Source organism: Crocodylus porosus, unplaced genomic scaffold, assembly GCF_001723895.1.
Source record: "Crocodylus porosus isolate Cpor-Errol unplaced genomic scaffold, CroPor_comp1, whole genome shotgun sequence".
Classification (NCBI taxonomy): Eukaryota; Metazoa; Chordata; order Crocodylia; family Crocodylidae; genus Crocodylus; species Crocodylus porosus.
Genome location: NW_017728909.1, coordinates 75,140,856 through 75,162,433, shown reverse-complemented (window position 1 = coordinate 75,162,433; position 21,578 = coordinate 75,140,856). Strand labels below are relative to the sequence as shown.

General features: G+C 42.4%; 1 protein-coding gene across 2 annotated transcripts in view; it reads left to right on the top strand.

Annotated features, from left to right (window-relative positions):
* MCC (mutated in colorectal cancers) overlaps positions 1–17,763 on the top strand; it is a 357,260-nt gene extending 339,497 nt beyond the window's left edge. For both annotated transcript variants that reach the window (XM_019532486.1, XM_019532487.1), the window contains 3 exons: positions 13,130–13,252; positions 14,915–15,146; positions 15,186–17,763. In XM_019532486.1, the coding sequence (XP_019388031.1) occupies positions 13,130–13,252; positions 14,915–15,095 (304 nt within the window). In that variant the 3' untranslated portion in view covers positions 15,096–15,146; positions 15,186–17,763. The remainder of the gene's footprint in view (positions 1–13,129; positions 13,253–14,914; positions 15,147–15,185) is intronic.
* The last annotated feature ends 3,815 nt before the right edge of the window (positions 17,764–21,578 follow it).

The window sequence follows — 21,578 nt, the reverse complement described above, 5'->3', positions numbered from 1 at the left end:
CGTAAGTGGAGTAATCATTGCCCAAGGGCCGTTTGCCTCATCTCTGCAGAGTCTGATAGTGGTGCTAGAAGCAGCTGGGTCAGCATTCTGTGTGTATATCTTTTAACTGTAGCTTTTGGGTTTTGTTGCCTTTACTATTTGGTTTCCAGTTGATGCCCCTGGCCTTGGGTAGCAGAGGCAGAGCAGAATCACAAAGCGTGGTTTGCTAACTAAATGCAGAAAAACTTCAGTTTATCTACTGCGCCTTAAGTCGATTAGCCAGTATTTCCAGTTAAAAACCTAGCAAATGCATAGCAAGTAGCACTGGTTGGGCAGAAGAGGGAAAGAAAAATAATTAGATTAAACTAGACATAAAATTGGATCTAAGGCTCAGTATATAATGGAAATAAGACTGAGTTAGCTATGACCATGTTAAATGGGATTGTTGCTGCCAGAAGGGCTCAGACACATATTGCATGATGTGTGGAAACAGAGATATTTTTCTGAGGACCATGCTAGCCAAACTAGTCTATAAACTAACCGCCATATGTGTTCTCTTGTGTTTAGCAGCGTTCTCAGGCAAAAAGTCCTATCCAGAGGGAAGCTACTGGGACCTGATTAGTGATAGCTATATTTAAAAAAAAATCAACTTGGTTTTGATCCCAACATACAAAGGGCCTTATAGTACTGCATAGATTTATATTGTTGTGAATCCAGCCAAATGACTGCGTTCTTGGGGAGAGATCTTGCGATCTGGCACTGACAATTTCTGTTTCTCTCACTTGCACAAATGGAGAATGACTAGCATCCCTTGTGTTCCAGGTGTCTGTGAAGACTCCACTTCCTAACAGAACTGTATGTTCAAAAGTAAGCGCTGATTTAAATAAAACGTTATTCTCAGTCCTTTCATTTGCAAAGATCACCTTCCAAGTGTGAGCTGGAAGTGAAATGGTTCAGTATCATCTTCCTGAAACTTCAAAGAGCTTTTGAAGGAGGGAGATAAGAGCTAGGAAATTAACTGAAGCCTAATGGAGGCATTCAAATGGGAATGTTGTTAAATATCACAATGCTTATAACATTTGCAGAAATATCCAGCCATTGGGCTTTATCTATTATTGTTACTTGCACTGGCAGAGACTGAGACAGTGAGGATAATAGGCCATTAAGTTCACTCAGAATTCAGTCCCCCATCCCTGTCCGTCCCTTCCTCCCTCCACCTTCCCTCCACCTCCCCACCCCCAATCTCCTTCATGGCAAAAAACCGAGTCACGTCCAAACCTTTTAAAATGTCATACAGAAAGAGGGGATGAATCTCTTCTAGCACAAAGTTTCAAGCCTTCCCTACTTCATTAAAACTAGCCTTCTCTCCTAAACAGTTTCTGTTTTGCAATTGCTGAAGTGCATTTAGAGGCTTCTCTCTTGAACTAATGCTAGTTGTGTTTTAAAATAGCTTATTTCTTTCAACAAAAAAAAGAAGGAGATCATCTTGTGCACGGAAAAAGCCTGTCATTGATCTAGTGGTTTGGAAGCATTTACTTTTTCATGGTCTGCAGCTGGTTTTGCAACAGCACCACCAGGTCTCTGCTGCACTGCAGTAACTACTTGGCTGCTTGATGCATTCACAGAAAGTACTGCCCTTGAGTCAGCTTTTGGGGTCCACCAGCCTGCCTCCCTAAAGTGTCAGTGGTAAGGCTTGTACATGAATTGTCCAGGGAGATCCAGCACAAAGAAGATCCAGCACATTACACTTCTAACAATTTAGCAATGTGGTTTCATTGCACATTTACATTTGTTCCGGTGTGTCACTGTTTCTGTGGAAGCTAACTGAAATAAGACATAAGGCTTCCCATAGCTGTGCACACTATGACAATCCATCTGCTGTCCTTTCCATAGAGATTTATTCTTCCCTTTTCTCCATGCATAAACCGCACATTAACAAATAGAATTAATTATATTTTATCTGCAAGTCGCATGCTATAATGTCACATCAGGGTCAGCAAGATTCCCAATCTTGAAGGCTAGAATTATTTTAAATAAGTTAGCTTTGGCCAAACATAAATTCCTCCTCCCAATGAATTTTTTGTGTGATACTTTTTTTAACCCCTCCCCTCCTTCACTCCCTGTAGTCTGATGCTTTGATGGATATGAGACTCTTTTCCTCCAAATGAAGACATTAGACACTCAAGAAAATGACTTTGTTGGCAGAAAATATTTCATTTCCATGATGGAGAGAAACTATTCCCAGCTGCCCAATGGCTAGAGTTCCCAGTGCCAGACACAGTGAGGGCCCAGGACAGCAGTGGATGTTATACAGTCTCTAAGGTGACACATAAATGATACAGGCAGGCTCTCTTCCACTACTCCAGGAGGAAGCACTGCAGCTTGGTTTATTTGACTTTATACTTAGTAAATGCACCATCAGGTCATAAGTCCTTACAGCAGCTACACTGGAGGGAGGAGGAAATGTGAAAAATGTCCTGTGGGGAACAATCTTGCTTTGGCAGGAAGATGGCTGTAGTGATGTAACTGAGTCTTATTTGGTCTCTACGTCCTTTGATTCTATGAAAAATGGATGAGAAGGATGAAGTGACTAAAAACCCCTGCATGCCCCTGGGACCAGGCAAGAGCATTCTGATTCTTGAGGCCCCATCGTCTACTCTTACCATGCACAACAAAGTCATGGGGTTTGTATTGCGTTGGTTTTTTTTTCTTTCGTGTAATCTTGTATGCTTATTAAAATGCCTGGAGAGGAGGACTTAGAGTTCCAGGGATTGTTAGTGGAATACAAGACAAGTCAAACCCAAGCATGGTTGGTAGGGGGGCTGTCTGAAGTGACTCCATGATGCTGGTCCAATTCTCAGTGGATTGGTGTCCGTATCACAGAAGTTTCTGTTCCGTTTGGCACCTCGGTTGTGCCCCTCTCAGTGGAGAGGCTAAGAACACAAGCAGCTTACAGCAGAGCATGGACATAGTTGTACTTTTCCCTGGTATTAGATCAGCTGAGTCAACAGAAAGCTGTTCTGTATCATGACAGTGGCTGTTTCTTCATGTAATGCCAGCTACGGCTTAACCAACGTGGACACTTTGGTTTTAAGCTTCTGCAAAGCCCATAGATGTTTGGATCCTGGATTCATAATAGAAATTAGGACCAGCCCTTAATGTAGGAACTTGATTAGAAATAAGTATCTTTTAACATTAATAAGGCTGCTGTTGGAGATCCAGAAGCCCCATAACATCATACTGTAATGATGTGGCACAGTGACATTTAAAGTGGCACAGCTAAATGTACTTTTCTCCCATACTGCAGTACAAAGCAGACATGCAGATGCCAGTCAAGCTTTGTATTAAAAGGCAGTCTTTTCCCCAAAGCACTAGATATGCTGCTTTTGCCAGCTTTGTTTCACATTTGCTGCTTTTTCCATGACCTAATTATCACAGCTACTAAATGGTCAGTGGAGGGAAGATGTGAAATTCTCAATATTTGAGAGCCAAACAGATTGTGACAGATTGTAATAAAGTCTGCAGCACAGCTCTGCAAATGACACAGTCAGCTGCACTATTCAAGGATCCCTGTCTTTTCATGACACTGCTGTCATCAAGTTTCTCCCTAGCCAGCAAGTTTTTCTTGGGAAAAACACAGGATTCTGCATGGAATTTGTGGAAATAGCCATGTGATGTATAACACAATAAGCATGTCCAAGAGAGATCTCCCCCAGAGGGGAAAAAAGAACTGATTGTAGTGACAAGATGGGACAGATTCTCAGGACACTGCAGGCAACAACCTACCTTTTCAACTGAAGCTGAAGAGATTTCCTAATAAAGTCGTTCTCCACCTTCACATAACTGAGTTGAGCTCAAAGGAAGCCCAAGGACAAGGTAAAAGACCTCAGCAAAGCTACACTCAGCAGCTTGACAAGACAAGTGCCTGCATTGCACCCCATCCATTCCAGAAGTTCCACTAGCATAATTTTTCAGAGGTGCCATATACCCAGGGGTTTCTTTGGTTTCTGAGAGGCCTGCAGCTGCTCCAAGCCTCTATCAGGCAACACATTTGAAAAGATAAAATGATGCAGCACTCCTTGCTCCACAGGGCAACAAGATAGGTTTTAAAACATTCAACACCTCTCCTTTTCATGACCACCGTCAGACCGGCAGCAGGACACAATACCCCTGCATCTGCTAGCCCAAATGAGCTTTTGAGGTAGGGAGAGGTGGTGTTTGAATGACTTCCATAAAGCATTCTGTGAGTACTGATTTGTTGCTATCCAGAACAACAAGCATCAGCATAGCCATCTTCTTTTGTGTTCCAGATCCCCAAGCGAGCCCTGAGTGGTAAGGTAACTGTGCTGTTTAAATGGCTTGAGTGTGTTATATGTAGTTGCGTCATTAGATGTTGGTTTAAACTGCCAGTAAAAAAAGGATTCAGCTGCACTGATTTGAAATGCACGGCCCTGGTTGCCTGAGAAGGGGAACTTCATTTGGAAATCCTGGTGGCTGAATCAGAGACTACATGTGTGTCCTCCAGTTCTACTGGCATAGGCAACGTGTAGGAGGGTAATGGGGGGGCACGTGCCCCCCCCACAACTGAGCACTCCAGCTGGTAGTGGGGCACAGAAAGTGGCTCTGCCAGCGGTAGATCCCCTCTGATGCCCCCGTCGTGCCCTGTTGGTGCCCCCCCAATTCAGGAGGCACCAATTGCCCGTGTCTACTGGAATAGCAGGATGTAGTGCCTAAGTAGGGGGGAATCCAGGCACAGAGAGTAGGGAGGGAAGTCATGAGATCCTCAGGACCCTGTCTAAGGCAGCCTGGATCAAAACTAAACCAGCAGCAAATAGACAGAAAACCCCAAATCCAATTCTATTGTCTAAGGTTTATGCTGTAGTTTCCTTCTCCAACCAAAAAGGATTCCTCAGCATTTTGTGCAGCTAGAATTTGAAACAAGAGAAAATGTAGAGGCCCTGTTAACTACCCTTTCAAATAAAGCCATTCCATGAACCTGAGCCAAAAGCTCTTTAAAGCATTCAGCAATTGTCCCTTTTAATTCCACCCAGCAATTGTTGTAAAACCAAATTCTGCAATACTACTATGACAACAATTTCAATATATAAATGGTAATATTTTTCCAAGGATGTAGCTGAACATGCTTACTCTAAAAGTAATTTTCCCCCTTTTAAACAGGAAAGTCAGGGATTTCCCCAGTGGGCTTCTTTAGTTTCCTGCTGACTGCTCACTGCAGCAGAGTTATTAACAAACTGAAACAGACCCACAGTCTCTGTGTGACCTGCTGGAGGTGTGTCTGTGATCACAGGCTTGCTCCCTGTCACCAGACTTCTCTCTTGCTGTAGGTTACACAAGATGTGAGGTGCTGCTGGTAGGTTTTTCACAACTCCCTGCTGCAGGAGTCAATTGGAAAAGAGCAGCTGGGGGTGAGATGAGAGGTGATATACTGGTCCTTGTAGGGGAAAATTTCTGCAGTCCTAACTACTCTGAATCTAGAGTGCATAGGACTCAGGGCATTTATACACATACATTTTTGTGCTGTGACATGCCAGAGATCCGGCATGTCGGAGCAGACTCGATTAATCAGATCTCTGGCATGATTAATCGAGTCTGCTCTGCACACAAGCTGATGCACACTGCACCACATCGCATGAAGTTGTATAAGTGGCGAAATGCACATCAGCTCAGAGAAAATGGCAGCGGAGCGCTTTTGAACTGAAACACTGTCGATGTGTTTCAGTTCAAAAGCGTGCCATCACCATTTTCTCAGCACTGACATGCATTTCGCCATTTATACAAATGCATGTGGTGCACCACTGAGCACTTTTAAAAGCACATGTACAATGCCCTGAGGGTTCCTTTAAAACAGTTCTTTCATCTAAATGCAAAAAGGTCCGATTCCAGCCCATGTAGATATACACAAGCTAGCTGTATACTCACTTCAACAGTATGGGCACCATCACAGGCTATGTAAACTCAGGATGGATTAATACTCATCAGCAGAGTATTCCACCACAGCTGCACGGTTGTCAGTACCCAAGTTAGGTACCTTAAAACTAGCATATGTCTACCTGAGTGGCAGTCATAGCTTCAGATTGCCCTGTAGACATACCCTTATTCTGAAAAGGCACAGTATTATAAATAGCGCTATTATTTTTAAAAGTTCTGTTGTATTAAACCTTCTCTTGCTGATTCTTCATATTCTGCTGATTTATAAGAGCAATCAGGAGAGTGAAGCTGTGCCCAGAATTTCATAAATGCATGTAGCCCTGTAGTGCATTAATGGAAAACAAAGTGCACCTCCAGGTTTGTTATCACTCAGATAAATTGCCCAGAATACGTGCCTGGAAGGGCAGAAACATTAGAAGGGTTTTCACGAGCCAGACTGACTTAGTTGATTGGGGAACAATAGAAATTAAGAGTGATACAAAAATGGCTCCAAATGTAGAAAGAGTATTTTCTTAGGGTCTTCAAGGGAATAGGAGACAGCTGACCTTCCAGCAGTTCACAGCTATGGTGAAGTTGCTGACATGTCAGTGAAAATGGAAAATGCAACACCTTGAAGGGGAGAATCTTCCTTCCTGTGGTTTTGGTTACTAAGTCAAACTGTGAATATATCTTGTTTCCTCAGACTCCAAGCTAAAATAGCAGTAACTGCTGCTATAGTACCCCTGTGTCGTAGTAGCAATTTGTCATAAAAAGCCCATTGATGTGAAAGGAATGTGACAGTAAATAAGTACACACCAGGCACACAACAGGATTGGATCCCTGTGGATTGGTTTGTAGGATTGTGTGAGGTTTCTGTAGACTGTAGAGCACTTCATCAAGCTGCTGTGGTGTCTTGCATGAGAATCCCTGACAGAGAGTAGAGGGTTTGATGTTCTTCGGCTGACTCTACTAGATCAAGAAAAGGTAACAACACTTCCTGGATTTTGCCACTGCAAATTATGAGTTAGATTGATTTACCTGATGCAGCAACATTGCAGGTTCCCAGTTGTGTAGTAAGTGTTGGTAGAAGTAAATATGCCGCATAAGTGATGCTTGATGCCCTGGTAGCTAGGGGCTCTGAACTGGCGCCTGAAAAGAATTTGACCAGTTTGGGATGGACTGGCTCCATGGCAGGCAGCAGAGATGCTGATTCCTTGGCCCCCACATGCAGAGCCCCTGTTGCAAACCGCAAAAAGGGCAGTATAGGGACTGAGAACATAAGAACAGCCATACTGGGTCAGACCAAGTACATCCAACCAACAGTGGCAAGTAGCATTTGCTTTAGAGGAACAGTATAAGAAACAAGGCATGTATAAGCTGATCTGTCTTCTGTTGTATCTTCCCAATTATCAACAGCCATAGGTTAGGGATGACCTGAGTCTGAGGTTACATCCCTGAATACTGTTTAATGGCCCCTGTCGGACATACCCTCCATACACTTGTCTAATGGCTTTTTGAACTTGGTTATGTTTTTGGCAGTTAATTCCACAGGCTTGTTAGGTGCTGTGTAAGAACAAGACCGGTAGTTCCTTTATTTGTTTGAAAATTTCATGGGGTGATCCCTGTTGACATCAGGGTTTGAAGTTCACTTTTACTCTTGGGGGAGCTGAAGGTGGCAGCGGCAGCGGCGGCAGCCGAGAGAAGCCGCAGGGCAGCCTGGGCGCAGGCTCCAGCCGGCTGCAGCAAAAAGCACCTGGCAGCAACGAGGGGGAAGTGCCGCTTTTCCCTCGCACTAAACAACAGTTTCTGCCTGACTGCTGGGGGAAGGAGGGGTCTTGTCTCTTATTCGGGGCTCAACCCCCTCAAGCCCTGCCATAATTCAAACCCTAGTTGTCATATGTGGAATAGTAAGTAATAGTTCTTTTTTGCAAACGTACGTATGTATCACCAGGGTACAACAGCCAGGACAAATCAGCTATTGGCTTCCTTTATCATTTGAAGAAAATGTCCTTAGGTTCTTTAAAGCCCTCATTATCATTTTCTTCCTTTTGTAATAGCTGCCCACAGGGCTTGTATGAAGGGTGATCTGTTGAGAACATATGGGAATTGTTGCTTTATGGGTCTTCTCACCATGCAAGGTGCTGCAGCGTTGGCTTTTAATACAGTATGTTCTGGTCAACCTGTCATTTTAAATGGGGCTACATTATTTTTGTTTTTTCATCTCCTCCTCCTTCCTTGGTGTACGTGTTATCCAGAATGCTGAGGCCAATCCTATTTCCTACTTCCTGGCACAGGCAAACACTTTGACTTCTATGCTGTTCTAGCCAGGTTTGTATGGTCCTTATCAGCCAGGTATCAAAACAGAAGCACACCAGCTAACATCTAGCATCACAGTGGATCCTCTCCCATAGGTGAAATTGTGGGGAATTTATTTACTTCTGTTTTTTCATAAAGAATGCAAACTAGTGCATATAAACTGTGCTGTGTGCTTACATTAAAGTATGTCCAAAAAAATGTACCCTAGAGCCAGAGGGAAAGTTGATGAGGCTTATGATTATCTGCCATCACCTACCCCGGGGGGGTGGGGGGAGAAAAACAACTGAAGTACTTGAATTATACAAATACATTTTGTAGCTTATGCATGAAGCTATTCAATAGAGTTTTTAGGGTTCTAGGCTGTTTCCATTTTGACCTAACCAGTTTTCCCTAACTTCTTTTGTCAAAGCTTGTCTCTTGCTGAAAAGAGGGACTTATAGTTCTAACATTGAATTAGCTTAATAGTAGGTTGTTCTTTCCATAGTTATAAAATGCTGCCACTGTCAGACCAGCGCTGGAACTGCAAGCTGGCTAATCTCACCAAGGTCTTGGTGGATCCTGGAAGATTCCCCAGGCTGCAGCGTGGCATGTTGGTTCAGATGGTTCTTTCAGAGGCTTCAGTTCTCAGCTCTCTTGAAGGATAGATAAGGTGTGAATAGAAAGCCTGGAGAAGTGCTCCTCTTTGCCAGCCAGCTCTTAATGATTATGTATCAAAAATAACCAGTTTTCAAGTAAAAAGATGGGGTTTTCCTTCCTCTTCTCAGCCTTGCAAATGGGACATCAAGCTCAGTACTTCCCTTCTAGTACTTCCACTCTAGCAGGAGCAGTTCTGCAGGCTAAATTATGGCCTCAGTAATGTGCCTCTTCATAACAGTTGTCCTTAAATTAAAGATCTGTGCAATCCCAGCATGTTAAAGTTCTGCCACCACAGATGTGTGTGGGCAGGAGGGTTTTACAGGCATTACTGATTTACCCTGTACAGGTTTCCCTCACTTTATGCTGTACATGGATTCCTGGAAAACGGTGCATAACTTGAATTTGCATAAAGGGAAACTACTTTACAATGTAACAAATAGGGAGACGTTCCAAGACCTCGACTGCACTCACCTCCAGACCCATTTCTACCACTTTTACAAGACCATTTTGGTACTCACCAACCGCGGACAACGGGCACAGGGCACTATCATAATGGGGGTGGCAACTACAGAAACACGTCTCACAGGCTAACAGGACAGCAGTGTCATGAAAAGACAGGGATCCTTCAATAGTGCACAGGTTCTTCAGGGCTAACAAGAGGAAATAACAGCAGGAATGGTTGTAGTCTGTAAAGTTGGGACATATACGCTCAATCAACACAAGGGGCTCTGCTGGCTCACAAGGGAGGTTTAGATCCAGTACTGCAACATCTGTCACCTACATGCTGCCCAGTGGACTCCACAGCTCTGAAGTCGTTTCCCAGCCCCCCTCCCCCCCCAACAATGCGTTGGCATAAGAGCAGTAGCAGGAGCATCAGGGTTCAGGACTTAAGCCTTGCCCCTTTCAGGGACATAGGAACTGAACTCTGTCTGCGTGGAAGAGAGGCATTTCCTGCTGCTCTGAACTCACAGCTGCAAGCCTTTTGTGGCAGAGCTATTAAGCCAGGTCACGTCCCATTTTACCCAGCAGCCCAGTGATAAGAGCAGTCACCAGGAATAAGGGGGGCCCACAATTATATCCCTCTTTTTCTGGTTTGTAGCAGGATTTGAATGCAGATCTCCCACCTTTCAAGAGAGAGCCCTAAGCCCTGGATTTAAACATGGTTCTTGCACATCCCAGGCAAGTACTCTAATCACTGGGCTATAAAGTAATCTCGGCCTCTCTCACACTCTCTCTCATGCACTCTCCTCCCAGTTAGACAGAAACAGAAGTGTTTCTGCAGTGGTTTTCTGCATCCCTCAGGGTAGTACTTACTGACATATGGGTAAAAGGGTGATATCTCCTCTTCTTCCTCCTCATTCTGTTCTGTGCGCAACTCAGTGTACTCGACGTGTTCCAAAAACCACTGCTGGACTAAGCCTCACAGTCATGATAAGCACTTTACAAACCTTGCTGGGGTATAGCCATCTAGCAAAAGCAGATCTAGTTTTTTGAACAGAGGGATGCAGATAGCATAGTGCATCATCACATATAGCACAACACTTTCTTCCCTAGTTAAAAAGAAACTAGAAACTTTAATAGGCCAGGGGCCTGGGGTATATTGTTCAGTTTAAGATCCAAGCAAAAATAAATATAACTTTATTGGAATGGGCATTAATTTGCTATTCATATATCCTGTATAAAAACAAAACAAGGCAAAATAATCAAAAGATGTTTCATTACTTCTGGAGCCCTTAGAATTAAATGGGCGTCTTTTTAAGAGTCATAAAACAAAATCTGGCTTTCTTGAGCATCTTGACAGTGCATCCAGTGTTTCACTGAACATTATTTCCACACCTGAGTTAGTGTTTCTCATAGTGTTAAAAGCATTTTGCAGAGCTATGAAATAGGAGCTAAATACCAGAAACAGGTAAGACAGCAGACTTGCAGCACAAAGGCTCTGCCTTGATTAGTGGAACCACTGAAGACCATAAAAAGGAGAGAGAGTCGTTAACACCTGTGGAGGGGAGAGTTTAGAAGGGATCAGGTAGATGATAATGACCCACCATGTCAGCTGACTCCCTCAGGGATGCTGCCTACTGCAAGGCAGTTGCTTTTAAAATTTGGGTGGAGCAGGGATCAAAGTGGGGGTGTAACTGTACTGCTTTCCTGTCCATCTGTCTGTCATCCCCCCTACCCCCCAATACAGCACCCAGTTTTTCAGTTTAAGTGCTGAAGAGAGGGGTTGTTGTGCACATGACTGGCAGCAAGAAATTTCAGTGCGTCCAGTGCAGATTGGGCAGGGTTAAGTGGCAGCTGAAGAACTGTTTTGAGAATCCAGATTTTGGATGTGGGTGTTTAAGATTGCAGTTAGACACCTAAGAACCTTCCTGGATTTAGCCCTAAATGCCTCGCAAACATTAATTCATCTTCTGAGCACCCTTTAAGATGATATTATTATACCCATTCTATAGATGGGGACCTGAGGTATGGGGTCAAAAGGGTCCACTGATGTTTGTCGCTCAAATTGAGACCCCCAAGGACTGATTTTTAAGAACACTTATTTATCTAGCACTTCATCTGTGTAAAGCACAGCTCCCACTGACTTCAGTTATAGCTCTGAGTGCTCAACATTTCTGCAGATCAGGTCCTAGGGTCTCAGAGTGGGCCCTCAGAAGAGGAGAAATAGACCATTAGTTGACTGCCTATGAGAAGTTTGGTGTTAAGTGACTTGCCAAGTGTCACACAGGAACTTTGGCAGGGTTAAGGACAGACTGCTGTTCTCCCAGGCAGCTTCCAGCTGCCTTAACCAAGGAACTGCCCTTTCCCTTCTGAAATCCTCTGCCTCATTAGTTACCACCTTCACAATTTCTACCACAAACAAGGCGGGGGGGAGGGGGTCTACACGGCACAGTTGCAAAACCCTGGTTCACCCAAAAAGCAGCTTAATCTTGTGCATTTGATGGAGGCAGGGGGTCCTGTGGAAAGATACTGTCCGATCATTTAACGATGTACTCTGTGAACATGCTCACTCTCATGTATTTTGTGCTGCCTTTTTACTAATGTTAGGAATTATTTTTGTAAACCTGTTCAAAAGCCTCAGTTAACAGTTCAGGAAGCAGAAAGCAAAGCAGCAAATCGAGCAAGGGAAGGGTACTCAGGGAGGGTTAAGAGTACTCCTGCCAAAAATTTGGCCTGGAAGATCCCTGGCTGAAGAAATTCGTGAACGCTCTCTCTTGCTGCCTCTTGCTGTCACTCTCCATTTCCTATTATTGTTTCTTCATCCCTTGTATTTTCTCACTGCCAAATAAAAAAGGCTCCTAATCATCACTATTAATAATCCATCTTATTCTGGTATACACCTGTTGTGGTAACTGTGTTAAAACCTTTAAAAATATATTTTAAAACATGATTTATAAACCATTTCTCAACTATTTCATAAGTCTCAACTGCAAAGGGGCTTTTGTAAACACAGCATTGTGCAGAGCTGCAGGAGAACAACCTCTGCCGTGGGTCACGTCTTTATGCTGTGACTTGGTTCTGCTCCCGACAGTCCTGCCTCATTCTGCTCCGTGAACTGATGCATTCCTAATCCAGGGCAACAGACTCAGGCTGTTGGGTGCCTTGGATTGATGTTTTACTTCTGTGCCATCCAGGATGCTGGGGAAGCTTCGCTGTTTGAGGTCTTCCTCTTATACACTGAGTCTTCCTGTAGTTTCTTTTTTTCCCCCTCTACTGAAGAAAATTTTAAGTCAAAACAAGCAAGTGCTTGACTAGCAAATTGCCTTGATTAGTAATCCAGCATGCACAATGGTTATACCTTTTCTATATACATAGTACCTTGAAGCTTAAATTCTTTAGTTTCTTTAGCTGAGTTGCCATGACACATGTAGTGCACAGAACATGGTATGAACCTGTATCTTCCACCGATCGCTCTCTTTAACTGTGACCGTTGCGCATCCTACTCTTGTTTATTATCTTTTAATGAGGTGTCATGTGAATAAGACAACCCCTGTGGTCATAAAATTTTGCCCTACATTTGCCCACATGACCTTTTGTCCTCCATTTGTAATTGGTGAGTTTGTTGCTACTTTGCATTTTTAAATCAAGTTTAAAGCAATTTCACTGAGAAATAAATCTTGCATTATCAGAGTTGCATAAAGGAAATGCCTTCTTCCCATAACCCTGACCCAGAAGGCGTGTGACTGAATGCTATCCAAACTCAGGCAAGTCCAAGCATTGCTATTGTGCAGTTAACTGATTTTTCTTCATTCCTTGTGTCCTGATGCAGAGAGAAGAAACTGAAAGCCAGAGTGCAGGAGTTAGTGAGTGCCTTAGAGAGGCTCACGAAGAGCAGCGAAATCCGACATCAGCAGTCTGCAGAGTTTGTGAATGACCTGAAAAGGGCAAACAGGTAAAGGATTTTCTAGCGAGCTGATGCACATATGATTTCTACTGCACTCCCGTAGTGCGCTGTTAATCATTTTCCTGCCCTAATGAGCAGGCTTTACATTCTCAGCTTCACGCCAGTAGTCTGAAAGGTTGCAAAGTTATTCCTGAGGGCAGGGGGTAAATCCCTCTCACTCAGCACTGTGAGAACTCTGTAGCGGGATGAAATGGGATCAAGTTATATTGCTGCTGGGCTGTTCTCTTCCCCCACCCCAGCCCCTGAAGGGAAGCATTACAAATAATTGCTCCATTTAGCCATGCTTATGATTTACAGCACTTTGCTGCAATCTCCCCTTCCCTTGAGCCTGGCTCATTCATCTCCACTGATCCTTTCAGATGCTCTTCCTATCAAATTTGCTTCCATAATCCCATGCACTGAACTGTTTGGTAGTGTCCTGTCCCATCCCATCTCCCTCTCACCCCGCGAGCTGGTCTGCATCAGCTGTAGATTTTGATATACTGAGAGTTATTAGTGGCATTGGTCTCTCTCATGCTCAAAGTCCAATATTCACCATGTAGTATCATTTGTGTGCTCTAGTTTGTCACAGGGTGGCTTGGCCATTGTGGTGACAAGCTAGCCTAGATATTCAGCCAGTATCCACCTGGTGTTTTCCTGTTGAATAGAAGCGGGGCAATAGGGATTTGATGATAGTGCATTTGGCAAGTAAAATGTTATGTATGTTGTTGGACTTTAAGCAGGCACACACTCAAGGTCCATTCGGGTACTTACATGATCCACATCAGTGTAATATCTGGGCACCCCACAAACTTTCCCCACCCACCACCTGCCCCTTCCCCTCCACACACTTACCAGCTTGGCACTCTCTCTCCATGTGCCAGAAGAAAAAATCCTGAGATTTGCTCTCTCTATCAGGAGATCATGAGTCAGACTTAATTTGACTTGGAAATCAGGAGTCTCATGATTTTTTTCCATGAGAGTTGGCTTTACTGGCATCACACACATTGCACACATGTAGGCAAGTGGTTCTCAACCAAGAACCTCCTTGTTAAACTCAAGACACCCCTTGGATAATGCCAGCTCTTGGTTTTCTTTCAGTTTTTGACTACAGAAAAATAATAGAGAAATTCTTCTGTTGAAAAGAAGTCAGAAAGACCACAACAGGGCAGCATGCTTTTAATACTCTGGATTCCTATTTGAAATCTCTAGGTTTATCTTGCGAATCATGTCTACACACCTCACAGTGCTAACAGCCTCCTTGATACCATGGCACCCTTGAAAGGACTCAAGGTACCCCTGGTGCTGACGCACCTGGCTAAGAATTGCTCCTGCAGGCACTAATGAAAGTGACAAGTTGTGCTGTCTTGGATTTTTCAGGTCCCATTTCCTGCTCCTTGTACTGTGGGCATCTCAGGCTTTTATTTGCTCATTTTTATTTTCTGGGATGAACACTAGTTCACTCAAGGCTGAGACTTTGGAAACAATGTCCTGGCTTGTAAGGGAGTCATTCTGTAAACCTTAAGGGGAAAAAAAAATTTGATTTCAGGTGGGGAAATTTTGTGTCAAATTTTCATCAGTTGTTGTTGATTTTGGGTGCCTCAGTTTCTAAGTATGTGTCTTGGAGTCAGCTATATTGAATGTTCTTATATTGCTGCTTGTTTCCAATAGTAACCTGGTGGCAGCCTATGAGAAAGCAAAGAAGAAGCATCAAAACAAACTGAAGAAACTGGAGTCACAAATGATGGCCATGGTTGAAAGGCATGAGACGCAAGTGAGGATGCTCAAACAAAGAATAGCTCTGCTGGAGGAAGAGAACTCAAGACCTCATACCAATGAAACTTCACTTTAAATATCTTATCTATCTATACATATATAGAGAGATATATATCTATATCTATAGAGATAGATATAGATTAATATCTATATAGATATATATTTCTATATATAGATAAAAGACAATTAGTGTCATTAAGAACCTGTTTCATTTTGAGGCTGATTTTGGGTAGTGAACACTTAAGGATATGGGCCATAACATAGACATAGATCAGCACCTCATCTTGGACTGTGGCTCTCAACTCAAATCAAGACGGATGGAGAGACTATTCTCAGCCTAAGCCAAGGATAGTTTTTTGATGATTCCTTGCTAATGGACCATGCCTAAAGGTAAAATTTCTCTTCATACCAAGGTTACGTATACAGTGTATGTAAGGTCTCTGCCCATGCAGAATTTTGTAGTATGTGGGACACCTGGATCCCTTTGCATTCCATCACTGCAGATGTAGTGCTAAGAGAAATAAGACGTTACACATTTTTTCTGGTTTGAATCCATAAAGATTTTGATAGTTCTCCAGCCACCCCCCACCATTCCTCCTTCAACCGCCTGTCTTAAAATCTGGAGGAAAGACCTGCTGTTGCTGTTAACGTCTGCTCTACGTATATGTTGGAGGGAGTGGGGAAGATGTAAAATGAAAGTTTAGTTTGTCTTTTGCACCAGACTCACAGTTGTCCACAGTGCACACAGTTCAGCACATCAGGGAGGACAAGTCCTGTTAATTCAAAGAAGTTTTACGCAGGCAGCATTCCTTCCCCAGAATGAGAAAGGCGGTATTGCATACTTGTGGTGTTGATGCATTTCTTGTGACCTTAAAGGTTATGGGTATGTAACTACATGTTTTTCAAAGTACCAGACAGTCTGTGCCAAGAGTGGGTAAGAAGTTGTAGAACAGCTTTTGTCTTTCACATTGTATGGTGGCTCTGACAGTTCATGAAAGCAATGGATTTCCAGTAATAATATATTTACAGCTAAGGTCGTCTTCTACAAGATGGGCCACCTTTGTCACGTGCATAATGTTCGATTGTGTCTTTGCACGTTCAAGATGTGGAAAGTCCCTCTGCACTTGTTTTGACCCAAAAGGTACCTGTTTGCAACAATGTACTTGTTCAGTATTGTACGCATGTATATGTGTATATGTGGGCATACATATAGACAGTCACACATGACACAATGTGAACAAAATGGCTGTGTAGCTCATGCAACTTCTACTCGCATTGTCCTAGTACAGCTTTCTGGGGCTCATAAACTATATTTATGAGATATTCTTAATTAATTACTGTTAGTGTGTCTGAAGTTCTTTGTTCAAGTTAGTTGGTTTTTCATGTCATACTAATGTATCGTAAGCTGGAACAGGATAAAAACCTGCATTAATAGAAGCAGGCTGAGGCATGGAGATTGGGTTGCCATCTCTAGGTAGTGGGGAGAGGTGGGCTCATGTGCAGCACATAGCCAGTGCCCTGGATGACTTGTTTATAGGCCTTTTTTCACCATTGCTGAGACTGAGCAGATAACAACACAGTAGCAATTTTAACAGGGTGTCAGCCTTGCATCATTTAGCTTTGCACTGTTCATTATTGTAACTACATTGCCTTGTAGGTTACATGTTTTTCAAGCCTGAGATCCTTTCCTTGGCATCAACGTTCAGAAGTCATTTGGGATTTGTTTCAGGTTTCCTATGCATGGTTACGCGGATATGGATTGTTCTCTAAAGGCTGTGGCCATGGTTCTGTAAGCCCCATAACCCTCCGTTAGCACAGGGCTTTGGCATTTGGGCTGGAATCAGGCCTTGCTACATCTAGACATTAATCAACATTTTGTGGGTATTTGCTGTCCATTCCCCTCCCCCCATACTCAGATGGGATTTAAACCCTAATGGTTCTTAGTTCTGACTTTCAGCTATCCTTCATGCTGGCACCTACTGTTTTCTTCCTTGAACTAGTAGATGTTGATAATCTGATCTTCAGACAACAAAAGACCACTTTGTAATTGACTGCATCAGTGCAAATCAAAAAAAGATTTTATAACTTCCAGATGAAGGGTCCCCATTGCTGTTACCACCCACCTGGACTGGGCTGACCCTTCTTCATGGCAGAGCTATGTGATTCCCACCTGCGCTGAGGTTATTAAATCACAATGCAAATGCAGCTTTTTGCAGTCCCCCACCCATCATTCAAGCAGTAGTCGCATAGATTTCGTGGTGTTTTGAATGCATCTCTGTCTACCTAATGGTTTTGTTGAGATGAATCTATTCTCCCTTATAGCAAAAAAAGCTGCAACCAGTTTGCTTGGAGGCATATGTTTTTACAAGATCTGTCCAGAAAAGTTTCTTGGTCCTGCAATAGAATGTTTTTCCTCTATTCTAGATGCCAGGGTTGCTGGCATGTTTGCCAGAGAAGGTTTGATAAAAATACGCTCTTACAGAGGCATGCTTTTCTACCTTGTTTCAAAGCAGTTTCTGTATTTTTTGGATCCAGCGCTGTTCTTGAGTTTTGTCATAGCCTTTACTGGAAACAAACTCAGACTGCACGTCTTGGAATTATCCTGGGAAAAGGTCTTTCCAGGTAAAAAACTGTGAATATAATCCCACGTTAATGCTGCACGGAGAAGAGCAGACTCTAAACATTCTGTTGTCACGAATCTGAAATGACCATTGAACTTTAGAGGGAGTCAAAGTGAGGTCATTCCAAATAAAAAGCATTTCACTAAAATCCACATAAGGTAACTAGAAAAGGTTACAGCAGCGCACTTTTTCCTCACTCCATTTTTTCACTTGCTGATTGCTGCCAGCAATATTTTAGTCCCCAGCCAAAAAGAGGTAGAATTGCTTATCTTACATTATATATACTGTGTAAACTGGCTGAATTCAAATGTACCTGCAGAAACCCACATGAAGGAAGCCTGAAATAACCCTAAACCCTGTGACTCTGTGCAATCCTGTACAAGACCCCAAACACAGTAAGTGCAGTGTACACAAAATGATGCAAATTTACATGCTTTTGCATGCACATGCATGGGCACAGGAACTTGTATGTTGTGCATATGCACTTCTCTAGTTTAGGAAAATGCAGCCAGTGAAGAGTAAGTTTGAGCAGACACTATAGCTCTAATCTGGGAACGCTTTAGTCTAAAACATGCTTTGAAGATCAGCTGATGTCTTGACTGGTTCCCTCCCAATCCTTGAAGTGAGGTTTGTGCTAATCTAGTTTGCACAGGTTCAAAACCTTTCCACTGTGGTAAGGTCATCAGTCCCTTTTACTGTGCTTATCACTAGTATACTTAAAAGCCTGAGAACTGCTGCATGATGAAGGAGGTAAAGTTATACCCATGTGGAGAGTTGATGAGTCCAAATCACCAGTTTGTACCAAGGGGAAAGCCCACATTAAGTGGAGGTTTTGAAAGAGTAAATGCAGTAAAATCCTCCTGCTTATGACTAAAATAACCCTAATCATTTGCTTGCCCCATTTAAAATGACAGAAGTAATGAAAAGTGCCCCCAGACAATGGTTTTGTAGTGTAATTTAGCCTCCCTGTTTCTTAATGGTTCATTGATTAGATTGGCTGTTTGATTACTGTATCTTACACAGCTAAGAAAACTATAGTTGAATGGGGAGGCAACCACAGCTAGCAGTCTGGCACTTAAGCTGTTTTAGTGCTTATAGACATGTATTCACATACCTTTGTCTGCTCTGACCTGCCACAAATCCAGCCTGGCGGAGCAGACGTAATTAACTGAGTCTGCGGAACATGCGAGCTGATGCACCCGGATACATTTGTGTACATTACAGCAAAATGTGTCAGCGTGCAGAAAATGGCAGCAGTGCACTTTTGAACTAAAATACCTTCAATGTGTTCAAAAATGCACCACCGCCATTTTCTCAGCACTGACATGCATTTCGCCATTTATACAAATGCATGCATCGCAACACCAGCACTTCTTAAAAGTGCCCAGTGCTGCAGCACATGCATGTGTAGAAATGCCCTATGTTCCCAGTAGCGACCAGATCCTGTGCTTCATAGACAGACCTGAACAGATGGACAAGGCTGACGTATTTTATATGAGTTGATGTTTTGTTATATATCATTATCTAAATAAACTTAGGTATGTGGGAGTAAGGTTCAGAAGACTGGTTTATTAACTTGAACTAACTATAGATCAAATCCAGAAAAGTATTTGGGCGCCTAGCTCCTGTTTAAAAGCCTAACTTACATTTCTGCATCTGGTCCTTTGTGTATATGAGCTGGAGGAAAGCATGTCACTACACTTAAATAGCCTCATTCCAGATAGCCCTTAAAAGTGCCTTAACCAATTAGGTTCTGGTCATGCTTACTCTCTCTGACCAATGACTATTTTGATAGCTAAGGAAATGTGGAGCGATGTCAACAAGGAGCAAGAGATTTTACCCTTTTTGTTTGATGGCTGGAGCATTCACTCAGGAGGTGGCATGGAGATAGGGGAGAAGTGAACCTGGGTGACTGTTATAACCAAGAAGATATGCAATAAAAGGAAATTAAGGCTACTACCACCTCTGGCAGCGGGCTTGAGTTAGTGGGTGTTGGAGGAGAGGAAGAATGCTTCAGCCCTGGATCCCATTAGGAGCCTAGTTGCACAGCCTACAAGGTCATTTCGCTGGCAAAAACAGAGAAGTGGGATTTACATTTTGGACTTAAATGTCCTTCTGTGAACCTTGCCTGTAATGTATACACAGTACATCTCTGATGTTTACCTTATTTGTTGTGGAGTTGTATGTCAGTCTGCTTCTACTTCTGTTTGGCTGCAGCATGTGATTTATTATCATTTGTTTTAGTTACAACTTAGGCAGACTAACTGGATTGTAAGAGGGAACCTGAACTCTCCGAGGAAAAATATTAGTTGAGTTTCTCAACGTTTAAGATACTTGGGTGCTTTAGGATAGACATTTAGTGATGATGTAAGAAACCAGTAACATAAAAAAGTTGAAGCCTCAACATAAATTGAAGAGTATTTGTAGGAGACAATGTTAAGTATCTGGCAAAGAACTATGGTTCTCTCTGAATATCAGGGCTACTTTTCCTCCAGCATGCTCCAGCAGCTGTATTTTCTATTTACCACTAGTACAAAAAGCATCTATTAAGTTTCTGATAGTCTGCCATCCTAATGTAACATTAAAAGTTTTGAAGTGTTGCTTTCTGGTACAAAATGTTACTTTATAGAAATGCTGCTTAACCTATGAAAATCTTTTGAATGATAAAACCTTGGATGTGGTTTTGTTCAGTAACAGACTTACTATTTTGTACTGGAGAGAAATCTCAAAAACAAATTCAGTCTGTTTTCTTATTCTCTGAGATGGTGTTGGCACCTCTTCTCTGTTTGGGTTTTCATTACACAGAGATATCAAGACTAGGGTTGGGTACTCAACTGGTCATAGACGAATCAAAAAGTGTAAAAAATGGCCAATAGGTCCAAATAATATACTGGAAAAAGCACATTTTTTCCATTATGAAATTGTCAAAAAAAAATTTCTTGACAGAAATATGATTTTTTTTTAAAAGTACAGAAAAAAATGTAGGGTTTTTTGTAAAATTGTTATACTCTTTGACCTGTTAACTGCCTGGCTTGCCAACCCCTAATCAAGACAATAACCACCATTAAGTGAGGCTTACTCAAATATTCAAAATGCTGAGGAATGACCAATACATTTTCCAACCAGTTATTATAGTCAGCTTCAACTGTGCCAATTGACACCCAGGAACTCAAATTTAAGTAGGTTATTTAGCAGACTTTTCTTTCAAATACATTTTAAGCATCCCCTAAAGGTGGATCTGACATAGATAGTTTTACATGTTCGAGGCAACCCAGCCAACATTTCTTCCATAAAAGTTTTAATAAACAAGCAAGACAATTCTTGTTGTGTCAGACCATCCATGTAGGAAAGTCTTAGATGTGGTTATCGCGCTTCATACAAAGCAGATATGGCATCATTAGTTAGTTAGAAAAGGGTGTAGGGATAGGTCCAATTGTGAAACAGTAATCTTCTGCAACAGTAAGTAACATCTATAAAGAGTGTGTTTCATGTTAACATTTTTTGTCCAGTACTTTTTAGTTAGTTCACCTAGGTATTCGTTTTTGGCATTCAAGTGGAAACTAAGTATGCAACTGTATGAAACACCAGCTTGACCTCTGCATTTTTAGTCTGCAGATAGATGCGAGTCACCTTTAACACTACAAAATTAGCTCCGACTTTGATAATGTCCATTAGCTAAATGGAAAAGAGTTAGACTCTGTAAGTTGCTCCAAGTCCATCTCTTACCAGAAAAGTGCAACAATACCTGTTTGTATTTTTTGTTCTGACTTTTTTAAAAATAAAGATCGAGTCTGTCACACAGCGCATGGGATTTTATACTTCACATTATGTTCTGAAAAGTACTTTTCTAATTAAAGGTATAATAAACCCTTTTACACCAGCTTGAATGTATTGGTGTTATTACAAAGCACATGTGATTTAGTTTGCATAAACAGCAG